We start from the raw sequence: 12,187 nt of genomic DNA, 5'->3' as shown, positions 1-12,187 counted from the left end.
AGTAGAAGCCAATATGTCAGTTGAACTTTTTTCATGGACACCCTGTACACTATCAGCCATTAGCACTAGGACACCCTTTACACTACCAATGACGATTAGTTGAAAATGTTCTGGGACACTCAGTACAATGGCCGAAGGCCCGATCCCATTATCCCATTCATGGGAGACCTACGAATCGGTTTCAACAACCCAAACAATAAGGATTGGACTCGAATCTGAAGTATTATTGGATATGAGGCCTGGACAACCCACTCTGGAATCCCAGCCAATGATCGGCCTTCTCAACAGCTCTGTTCGCCACCCTATGAGTCAGGGGCGGCGACACCGGCTGTTAATGAAGTGGTGTTATTTTCATGAAACTACAGTATATGCTGATTTGCACCTGGAGGCACTTCCAAAGTTCATGAATAATTCTGATTAAAAGCCAATATAAAATTGAAATCTCATTAAAGCCAATAATTAATAGAATCGTATAAAATGCTCGGTTTATTGCCCGCAAGCTCCATATCGGTTTTTGAAGTCAATTGAGTGTCTAGTCAAGTCTTTATCAGGTGAGTTTCTGTTATACATGTATAGTCTTGTTTAAAAAAGTAAAAATACACCAATATACAAGAATATCTCCCAAATCACAAGGGCTCCGCGTTGCATGTTTTTACCAGTTATCGATATATATGTTGGTCATAGAACAATGCTATTTGGATAAGTTTTAGAAGCAAGGAACAAGGGTAAAATATAAAATTTGAAGATGATTTTTTTCCTTTATTGAATCACCAAATGTCTTCTGCTGATTCATATTATTTGATATTTATTTAGCAACTTATCCCAATATATCTCAAATACACAATGTAAGCCAGTTTCCATGGCTTTTTCGGTAAATTTTTTTGTCTGAATATCTCTGAATTCCTAAGCCCATAAATTACTTCTTAAATGGCCCCTCTCCTAATTAATGACCTCCATTCAATGTAGATTTAGGCCTTCATAAATCAATTGGCATGCACCTCGAAGAATAATAAGTTCTCAAACACTAATTCATTTCTGTGGTGTCACCTTTCTCTTACCTGTCCTTTATTATCATTGTCTGTTTGGACACCAGCTTAATACGTTGGAATTCAGAAAAGGCGCCAGTATGATATATTCAATTGGTCAATTTATTCAGTTTATGATGCTGAAGCCTACTATAAATAAGTCAACAGCCCTTTTTATAGTCCAAGACCAAAGAGGACCTTGTCAATAGTATGGTTTATCAGTCTAAAACTGATGAGGTGGGGAAATTTAGAAAGAAAATACAACAAACTGAAGAAAAATTTTAATATTTTTTAAATTTTGGGATTGCGATGCTGCAAGAAATTTTGAAATCGGATGATTTCCAAAAATTAGAAAAATTTCATTTACGAATATATGATTTGTTTTCCATTTCCTCTTTTCAAACATTTTTATGAAAAGACATTGTTCTATGACCAACATATTTATATATACATGAAATGTGTAGCCATTGTGGTTTGGGTGATATTCTTGTGTATTTGGCGTCTTTTAACTTTTAAAGACTGTACAGACACTCGTATTCTATTGCCTGGCCTACAATGTAAAAGTAAAGTCTGTAGTGTCATCGGCTTGTCAGTTTTTGCAAAAGTTGCTTTAGTAAGCGCGCAGCAGAAACGCCGAAGGCTTTTCTGCGAAGCGCTACTATGGTTAACGTGCATACGACGTCATCCAATGTAAACAATGTTTCTCAAGTCCATGGATTCGTTTCAAATGGCTTAAATTTGACTTAAAATGGCCGCCAGAAGAGATAAACGCGCGAAAATAGCAACTCGACTATTCTGAGCTCCGAGAGAGAACCACACGATTATTCTCACTGTTTTTTAATCAAACTTCAATTTCTGGGGGTTTACCCCCCCGACACATGTGTTTTGATTTTTGATACTTTAGTGATAATATCCAAAAGATGCTTAAAATGGATATAATCCCGAAATAATGAAGCAAAAGACGGGCAGGCGTTTCGAGAAAAAAAGTTTATTTTGAGATTTCAATAAACCTTTTGAACGAATTCCACACGGGCCGTGGTGGGATCCGAAGACACCTCAAGGAGGAATGTATGTTTTTATGGGGTACCATTGGTTTTGCAGATCTTCCGTTTTTTTCTAAAGAATAATCAATATTCGCTAGCAGGCTTTTTATGCTCCCAGGTATGAAGAGGGTTCTATGTTCCTCAGGTTCTTTGTTCATCAGTCTGGTGTTCCTCAATAGTCAAGTGTCTTCAAGTCTCCTGGCCAACAAAAACCCTTTCCAACCAATTTTTTATGCATTCGGCAATATGCTGGTGGGGGAAAAACCTGATCCCTAGATCCCTGACCCCTTGAATTGGTTGCCCAGATACGACCACAAGCAATTGTCTCAAAGAAGCCACCAGTACGACCTCTTGGTAGTCTTGCCAATATCATGCCAGTGAAAAGGAAGGGTAATGATGGTTGAGGGTTGCAGTGAGGGTACCATCGAAGGAGTACCTCTTCCTCGCTCTGGGTTAAACGTGTCAAAGGCCTGCACCATCATGAAGGTTTGGAGGTTCCACTCAAGCACCCCGGGGTAAGCAGCTCAGAAGGACTTATTGAGAGGCCAATAGGGGGGTTGAGGGGCCTTCCCCCAATGCACTAGCTAAAACATGTCAGAAGGACGGGGGTAGGGGGGGTTTGGGCTCTCCATGGCGACAGTTGCGCGAGTTCAATAGAGCTTGCACTTTACATTAGAATCTGCCAGAGTCCCAGACTACGATAGTCTGGACACCTTTCGGGGGGGGGAGGGGGACATTTTCCATTTCTTTGCCGGCTATTATGACGATGGTGTTGAGTTACTGCTAATGCGATACACGGAGAAAACTGTCTATCACAACAAAAAATTGGCGGAAGGAACTAAAGCAGGGTCCCAACCAGGGGGTTTGGGGGGTTTCCCCCCAACCTAAAGGCGCTGCGCGCTTACTAGGGCACTGCACTGATAATATTATACGTCTTTCTTTATGATAACCATCTTCATTTGTCAGTGTTTTCCTCTTAGGCCGCGATTTGATAGAGTTCATGTTTTCACATGTAACGTGTCGCTGTCCACTTTTCATGTGTGACATGATCGAAGAACGAACAAGTCATTTCCAAAGAGCGGGCGACGTACTACTCACAATGGGTCAGGTCAAGTCTTGGGATTGAAAAAGTGTAAAGTGTTGGTGTAACACCGTCACCAAGATAACACCATCACTACACCAACACTTGACCACCCTGCTCGGTGTTGGGCTACACCGGTGTAACACCGGTGTTTTAGGAGGGAATCCCCAAGATTTCAAAACTGGTGTTGGGAAAGTGTTACACTTTTCTGACACTAGTGTTACACCTACCCTGGCCCACCTGAAGAAACAAGGCAAATACATTGGAGAAATGTACAGGTGTAACACCTACCCCTAGAGGTAGGTGTTTGGGAGTGGTCAAGTTTTTAGGTTGTCAGGTGTTCAGTCAGCCATGTTTTTTGTCCCAGTTTTTGTGAAATAACGAGTCCAGGTCAACTAGAGCTTATCATCAGCGTCCCAGTTCACCCTCACATCGTGTTATCAAGCCTAAGTCAGTTAACATGGGACAAGTGAAAAGTGAACAGTGACAACTTGAACTCTACACTATTAGACAACATTCATGGTCAGTTCTGCTTGAAACGCCCTTTATTACCCGACACTGACGGCGCATACGTCTATATATTCCGAAAGGTCCGCTATTCCGAGACTCGTTAGTTCGAAAATTACACTACAAAATTCATTTTGAAGAAGATCGCACTGTAGTCCGATTGCCCCCTAGTCTAAATCAGGAAAAATACCAAATAATGCAAAATGGAAAAATACACCGTTATTTGAAAGAAATATGATATTTTCTGGTGACTCTGATGATTATTCTGTGGTAGGAAAGCTGGCTTAGCGTAATATAATCCCTAACATTGAGGGTTACACGTTTTCCGATTGTTTTTTTTTTCATTTTCGGACTGGCGGGCCTTTTTTCCAAATTTGCGGGCTTTCGGACTAGCGGGTCTTAGGACAAGCGGATCTTCGTACTAGCGGCCTGTAACCCATGATATATCTCGATTCCTTCACAAATATTTAATAAACTGTGTCTCATTTTGTTTTATTTCTGATGGCACCTTCCTTTTAGAGTTAGCGGATCTAAGTTCACTGAAATGAAGACGTCCTGTGTGTTTCTTGTTGGGCTGCTCGTGTTGGGCCTTGCACTGGCTGGTGAGTCTATTTTTCAACGAGGACCAGTGTTTATTGATGGAAGTGGAATAGTCGCCTTAGTTAAGGCCAATGCACTCGTTAAAATTTGAAAATTGCCAATTTCTTAATCAATACGTACAAAATATGAAATTCAATATCGTCGTTTGGCAAAACTAGAACGCTATCTTATTATTTTTATTATTAAAAAACATTTTTATAGCGCTTAACGTTGTTAAAATTTCTAAGCGCTTTACAATTTATAATAAAACATAACATTAATACATGATAGAATAAAAGTCATTACTAATGAAAACGTGCAAAGGATTCAAAAGAATTTCTTAAAAATATGAGTTTTTAGTGCAGTTTAAAACGACCCAGGGTACTCTGGCCACGAACACTATTTGGAAGCTCATTCCATAGCTTTGGTCCCGCCACTGCAAATGCAGAGGAGCCTATCACCCGGTTTGTGCGGACTTCCTTACACAGACCCATTGTACTTGACCGCAGGGAGCGTGAGGGTTTGTAAACTTCTAAGCAGTCTGCGAGATATTTTGGTGCGTAATCATGTAGACATTTGTAGACCATTAGATTAACCTTGTACTCGAGCCTTGCTTTCAAAGGAAGCCAGTGGAGTGCGCACAGAACCGGAGTGATATGATCCCCTCTGGACACCCTAGTGACGAGACGAGCTGCCGAGTTTTGAACCAGTTAAAGCTTACGCACATTGGCCTCAGAGATGTTATATAGCAGACTATTTGCGTAGTCCAACCGCGAGACAACTAAGGTCCGCACTGCACTTGTTGCTGCTGATTTACTGAGCAAAGATCTTATATTGCTTATACGATAGAAATGGAAATTTGCCGCACGGCATACATTGTTAACATGCGTTTTCATGGACATTTCTCTGAATGAAATTAGACATCTTGAATGAAATTAGAATTTTGCTCACTCGCCATATAATGAAGCAGTGCAAATCTACTAACATAGACATAAAATGTACCAAATAAAAATTCATTTATCCTTAAAATTCAAATCCTGCGCAGAATGCATAAAATACCCTGTTTTATTGTCCGATCACATGGGGGGGGGGGGGGGCAGATTACTCTAAATTATCACCAAAAATGTGTTTATGACCTGTCATTTTGCCCCCGCCTTCCTAGAGCCTGGAACGAAAGGATACCTACTGGGTCATGAACAATGTTTTATCTCATATTTTAGATCTGGGCCAGGGTGAAGCAGTTGTGGATGCTGAAGCAGACAGGGAGAAACGGTAGGACTTGATAAAACAGTGGCCATACCCGGCTGTACAGGGTGGTCGAGAAAAAAACGCAACCGGATACTTCAACTTCCACTAGCAGGGGGTTAAAACTATTAAAACCAGTGGCTAGATAATCTTTTTAGAAAAAGATTGATGCCAAGATCGAATGATTCTGTTCAGCAGTTTTTGTTTTACAGGCGTTTTTGTGACGCAAGGTTGGAGTCCCTTGGTCAGGTGCAATGTAAGAAAACAGAACGCTTCTGTTGTAGGTTACAAACATCTCGGTGGTGTGCTGAGGCCTGGCAATGCTAACACGACCTTTACTCGGTTGCAAATTGTCACTAGGAACCTTGTTGACATTATCTCATGTCAATATATTACCTGGCATTTAATCCACCTATTTACTATTAAAAGTTGAATTTACCGACACAGTTCGATTTTTCCTATGAGCGAATGAAGCCTGTCTGTGCTTCACAAAATAGGATCTAAAAGAAAAACTACTGAACCAAATCGGTCGATCTTGGTATCATTTCTCACCTCGAAAGATTCCCCATCCACTGACATCAATGGTTTTAACCCCCAGGGCCCGGTTGTTCAAAAGTGCAAATGTCACGTTATCCCTAACGGTTACGTTAAGTATCCTCAAGAAGGTTATCTCTTTCAGTTAAACCCATTAACATTTTCACGTTAAGACTTAACGACTCCGTTAAAGCTAACATTGTTTTGAACAACTCGGCCCTGGTAGTGGAAGTATCTGGTGCGTTTTCTGGACCTACCTGTATACCCTATCTCCGGACCTAACACCAGATAATTCCACCCCAGATCCCGTCAATTAATATTCACCATGACTTACAATTAGGACCTGCTTATTTATTTATGGTTGTTTGATGCATGAAATAAGACGTAAGACGGCACTGACCAGCCTCGGCCTAGACATCGACTTCTGCTATTTCACTAGGTATGACTGACAGGCCTTGTTCTATAAATAGGCTTTTGCTAGGGTCATGAATATTTACCATTAAGGTGGGCCTAGTGTCGTTTCTTTGCTGGTGATATAGTTCCGGCGATAGAGATACAGGAAGAACAGTCCACACCATTTGTCATTTAGGGGAATCGTGCACATTTTGATGCCTGCCGCCGTACAGCCAATATGAAAACGTAACCAAGTGGTATTGCCTCGGAAATACCCTGCATGAGAAAGAGTATTCAATGAGCGCTTTTCATTGGGTGTATAGCCCCGGTACGCTTGTACACAGTGTTAAAACGCCAAGTCTCGTTATAACAGTAGAGTAATGACGAGGTCATTGTAGCCCGTTGGAAAATATAGACAGCTTAGAGCCGGAAGTGTGAAAGATTCAACGAAAAATATACATATTCATGAAGTTCTTTTAAACATTTGGCTCAGTTGTGACATTTAGGCCAATTTACCAATACAGCAGCGGCGATAATGTCAAATTATGAATAGCTTCGGGCACTCGGATCAGTGGTGATAATTATAACGTTTTGTTTGTTTTTCAGCAGATGCTCCCCAATTCGGCATAGCCTGTGTCCGTGCTGCTCACCGTTGATATGCAAGGTAGTTCCTGTCAGCCCAAGGTATTGGAGACCACAGTGCGAAGACCGTTGATTTTGTCTCGGACGTATTCATTCAGATCTGAAACACCAATACAATGGAAATAAAATTATAAAACATTACTAGCTTTTTCACGATCATTCATCCTTCGCTATACCGCATCCTCACATACCGAAGTCAGTTGTATCAGAGTCTTATTGAAAGGCTCTCGTTGCATATGCTCCTCCCCTCGCACACCTTCCATTCCACAATTTGAAAGTTCCGAGTGAACAGTCCTGATACTCAGGATGTCGCATTGACCTGCAAAACGTTACGCAACACCAAAGCTGAGCATGACATCTTGAGACCACGCCAGGAGAGGAAAAGAAAGAGAATCAAATTCTACCAGCATTTATACTTTTATGTCCAAATGGTTCGCCATCAGGGACCGGGCTGGTAGAAAGCTGCGACCTAACTCCGACTTTGCACAACTTTTGGGTTTGTTCTATCTTCGACGAGGATTTAATCAGAGAAGCCCTGCGCACACGACGAATTTGTCGCTGAACACCCGATGCGACTTGAATGCCCCTGTCACACCTTTGGGAATATCATGATTTTTTATCCACCCCTATATCGAGACTATAACTCCCTTCATCATTCTAGATGAGAGCGATTCAGTCTCAAACTCTCTGTTGACAGTAAGCGAGGAAGAAGGTCTGGATGTGAAGTTGTTTTTTAACATGAATATATTCCGGGATAACTTTATCAACTTTGTCTTATTCTTCTATACTTCGTCGATGATTTCACAAAGTGACCAGTCTACAATTTTTCTAAAATTGAGAGAACAGCGCCATCTGAGTAGCCCTATTTACTTACACACCAATTAACATGGTGACATTCAAAGCCCTATCAATTCTATAACTCTTTACATGCATTTCGTGCCATCATACTCATATGTATAAATGCACAGAGTCATTTAAACTATACGGAATCTTTGAGTGGAGTTTTCTCAAAATGAAAACTTTGTTCATTGGTCACCTCGTGAAATCATCGACGACATTTCTTCAAACTAACTCTGGTTGACGGTCAACATCAAAGCCCCTGGGCCCTGCCACCGTACGACTCCAGATAATACATTGTAAAGTGCAGAAAAGCTATGTTATGTGACCTCAGGGATCGCCTAGGTTCAGTGGACAGAGACAGAATATCACTGGGAAGTAGCTCGTAGCTAGACCATCAAGATGTAGCTAATGTAGCGTATACTGGCATGTAGTGTAGTAGGCAATTTAGTCCAATACACGTTGTCCTTGCCAATTCAGGCCTATCGACTCCTATCCGAACTGTTTCGTGGGGGTCGAAGCTATCAAGATTGCCCTGATGTCCCTTTGATACGACTGTAGTACAATGGGGATTTAGGCCATGGTGCGAGCGGGCTTTGTCAGAAGACTAAAGGCAATTTATTGAGCTCGGTATGGGTTCCATTAATTGTGAGATAATCTATAAGGGACACGCTATAGATTTAATGAATGACTGCGCCAGCTTTGGTAGTTATCGGAATTACCGTTGTAAACGTTAATCATCGATGAAAATTGGTACATGTGCATGATTCTAAAATACGATTTCAAGGCGTCGAACGAAGTAGGCCTAGGTGCCCACTGCTGCCGAGGTCATATTTAAGCTGTCTGCATCACTACTATAATGGACGTAGAGCTGAAATAGTTTGTCACACATCTCCTCCGTCAGTTCAGATCGGATGACCTCGAAACTTTTCCTGAAAGTCGTGGTTAATATGAAGATGGTCCTCGCCTGGTTAAATGGGTAAACTTTGCAGCGATCTCGGAGAAATAGCATTTTTTGTTCTTTCTATATATGGGCATACTCATTAGCATGAGGGGCCTTTTCAGCAGGTCTGATTTGCATATGGGGCCATCTATTAAATCAAAAGTGTGTGATTATACAAAAATAAGCCGGGAAAGTATTGGGGCCACTATATGTTTAAAGCATTCATCCATTTCCGCAAGTTTCCCCCTTTATTTTGGTCGTACTCTTTCACCTTACGTTGTTAATCGCTCTTAATATTTCTAAGTACCGTATGGGAATTCATCACGTGATACACGTCACATAATAACGAAACTGCCGACCCAAGCACTGGGCGCAAAGTAGCGCATAGCTCCGTATATGAATACCCGGGGCAAATATAAAATATAATATAAAATCCCAATTAACATTTCTTTACTGCAATAAAAACAGGCTAACCACTGCAGATTAACAAGTAAGTGAGTGTTCCGGAACGAGTGGAGTCCGTGCGGAGGGTGTCGAAAAAACCCTAGGCGAACTACTTCCTCCGTCTGGTGCTGCCACCCACTATGCTCGCGGCATTTGTTGTACTAAGTTCGTAACACGCCAACTCTTCACCATTCGCGAAATATGTCGTCAAAATAAGTCGAGACCACTTTGAAGAGTGGTGGAGTTTTATTTTTCCGGTCGTTTTGGCCAAAGCGCGTATAGTGTAAGTAATTTGGAGGAAAATCATCCTCCAAATCATCATGTTCGATTTGTAAACACTTGGGTCGGCGCGGAGTGCTCCACATCACACATCGACCTATTTTACGCATATCAAAATCAAGACAACATCCAACCCCCAGACATATAATTTCATTTTACCCAAATTGCCCCGACCCTACAGTCAGCCAACACCCTAAAACAACCCGCGCCACGGGTATTATGCTAGTAAGAGTAAACGAAGGCCAGACTTGAATTATGAATTACATATACTTGCCAAATACAGAAAGAAGTGTGTTGCGTTGTTGCACATACACACCACAAACTCTATATCATACGAAAGCGCCCTTGCGCCTAAGGTTATGACGTCATCAATGCAGCATTCCCACATGACGAAGTCTAGCGTAAAGGCCTGTGTACACGAGTAACATTTTTACAACATTTCTCCAACATTCCTTGTTGCAACGCCGTGTTGGAAAAATGTTGCCAAGTGTGTACAGAGAAAATAATGTTGTAAAAATGTTGGAGAATTGTTGGAAATTTGTTGCAAAAAGAATTGTCTGGTCAATTTGTTGTCGCAAGTTTTTGGTCGTGTTGTAAAAATGTTGCTAAGTGTGCACAGAGCAAAACCAGTTTTCCAACATTCTTACAACATCTAATTGATCATGTGATCTACCTGAAGTCATGTGACCAGCCCTAGATGGACAAAATGGAGCAGGTATAGATTCCCTTAATTGGGCGTCTTGCTTTGCAATAAGGGGTGAAACCTTAGCAAGGAGTTCCTCAAATGCCCCCTCATCCATTCTCAGGAAGTTCTTATAGGAGGGCTTATCACTCATCCTCAACTCCCTCAGCAGGCAATGGTATGCTCCATGCTGCTGCCTCATTTGGATCCACGGCCTGGTCCACTGTCTCTTGACTTCCTTTTTCTCCGCCTTTGCCGTCTTGACAAGACAATTGCCAAAACTGTGGCAGAAGCAGCCAAAACACATGTGCTCTCCTTGAATTCATCCATGATTTTCCCACCAAAAAATTTTTCCCGCTCTGTTTTTACAACAAACTTCCAACATATTCCAACAAATTTCCAACACTCTTAAAATAGTGTACACAGGGCATGTTGTAAAAATGTTGTAAAAATGTTGTAAAAATGTTGGAGAAATGTTGCCAATGTACACCCTGCTTAAAGGAAAAAGAAGGACAGGTAGAGAGGTTGCGACAATTATCAACATTATCATCATTGTCTTTTCTTGGTATTAACGTAACTATGAATCAATGTTTGCTTTTTTGAGCATGTCGGACCCGTGATCTTGCATGGGCCGAAAGATTGAATTGCAATGAAAATCTAATGCAATATCAAAGGGGCCATTTCGAAGACACAATTAAACCAACCAATTATCCACAGGATCGGGCCCTGTTCTTTTGCGTGTATATGACATTATATCAATTGGCCGGATAGAGATCTTAGTCAGCAATAGGCCCCTTTTTATACGGAGAAGAAGTAGGAGAACTCAGATAGGCCTTCACACGTCATGTCGGCTGCCCAATGGCTCGTACCAATTACAATATCACTACTAAATCAGAATGTTATTTTTTACACAATCAATGGAAAGAGTCTTTACCTTGACAGTTTCGAGAAGTGACACTTCTCTTCCTCAGAAAGTTAGTTAGTCCTGAGTTTGACCGCTAGATGTAGCGGCCAAACTGGCGTCCCACACGTGACTCAGTTTGTATCCCCCCTCGTCTCTGTTCATGTTGGTGGTCTTGCGTATCCAGATTGCCTCCTTGACCCATCTGGTGAATCTTGTCGATTCCTTCTCCAACACTTTACTATTGTCCCAATCGATGTTATGGTTGACTTGGGCAACGTGGTCAGTGATTGCGGATTTGTTGAACTCACTTTGAGACGACAGTCTGTTCGCACGAGTGTATTTACGATCCTTTACAGTCCCTACGTCTTTCTGATGTTCTTTCAGTCTGACCGAGAACTTTCTGCCTGTCTCACCGATATATGCATTGTCACAATTTGCACAAGGGATTTGATAAATACAGTCCGTAATATCAAGCATATCCCTTTTGTCCTTAGGATGAACCAACAATTGTCTAATGGTGGTGTGTGGTCTACATGCTGTAGCCACCCCCGCTTTCCTCATATACCGTTCTATAGTCTCGGTGACTCCTTTTACATAAGGGAGGACAGCCAGGGCCTTTGGCCTGCTGTCAGGATTCTGAGTGTTCTTTTTCTTAGGATTGTTCTTATTTACCTTGTGTTTAGCCATTTGAGCTGTAACACGATTGAATGACCAATTAGGGTAACCACATCTGCCCAGTGATGTGCGTATGTGTTTCTCTTCACTAATTTTATCACTCTCTTCGGAAACGATGTTATTTCTCCGGTCGAACAATGTTCTGATAACAGACAGTTTGTGGTTTAAGGCTACATCTAGCGGTCAAACTCAGAACTAACTAACTTTCTGAGGAAGAGAAGTGTCACTTCTCGAAACTGTCAAGGTAAAGACTCTTTCCATTGATTGTGTAAAAATTAACATTCTGATTTATATTCACTCACAATCAGATGTATATTTTCAAGGAATATCACTACTATAATCTTAAAATGCTTGCTCCTCCTAGCAAGGTCTCG

General features: G+C 41.5%; 1 protein-coding gene and 1 long non-coding RNA gene across 3 annotated transcripts; one reads left to right on the top strand and one right to left on the bottom strand.

Moving 5' to 3' along the window:
* The first annotated feature begins 480 nt into the window (after window positions 1–480).
* On the top strand, window positions 481–7,100 carry LOC135490694 (uncharacterized). 2 transcript variants are annotated; one of them, XR_010447759.1, is made up of 4 exons: window positions 481–551; window positions 4,176–4,258; window positions 5,456–5,507; window positions 7,017–7,100. It is a non-coding gene; the product is annotated as an uncharacterized LOC135490694 (long non-coding RNA). The 2 variants fall into 2 exon arrangements; XR_010447760.1 differs by having other exon boundaries at window positions 7,014–7,042.
* Window positions 7,101–11,213: 4,113 nt separating this feature from the next.
* Window positions 11,214–11,825, bottom strand: LOC135491607 (uncharacterized). The gene has a single exon (XM_064777579.1). It carries the CDS (start codon window positions 11,823–11,825, stop codon window positions 11,214–11,216), a length of 612 nt encoding a protein of 203 aa, XP_064633649.1.
* Window positions 11,826–12,187: the final 362 nt, after the last annotated feature.

Source organism: Lineus longissimus, chromosome 7 (genome assembly GCF_910592395.1).
Source record: "Lineus longissimus chromosome 7, tnLinLong1.2, whole genome shotgun sequence".
Taxonomy (NCBI): domain Eukaryota; kingdom Metazoa; phylum Nemertea; class Pilidiophora; order Heteronemertea; family Lineidae; genus Lineus; species Lineus longissimus.
This window is presented reverse-complemented; position numbering and strand designations above follow the sequence as displayed.

Coding starts and splice junctions, on each gene's coding strand:
- LOC135491607 (XM_064777579.1), bottom strand. CDS start 11,825: ATGGCTAAACACAAGGTAAATAAGAACAATCCTAAGAAAAAGAACACT.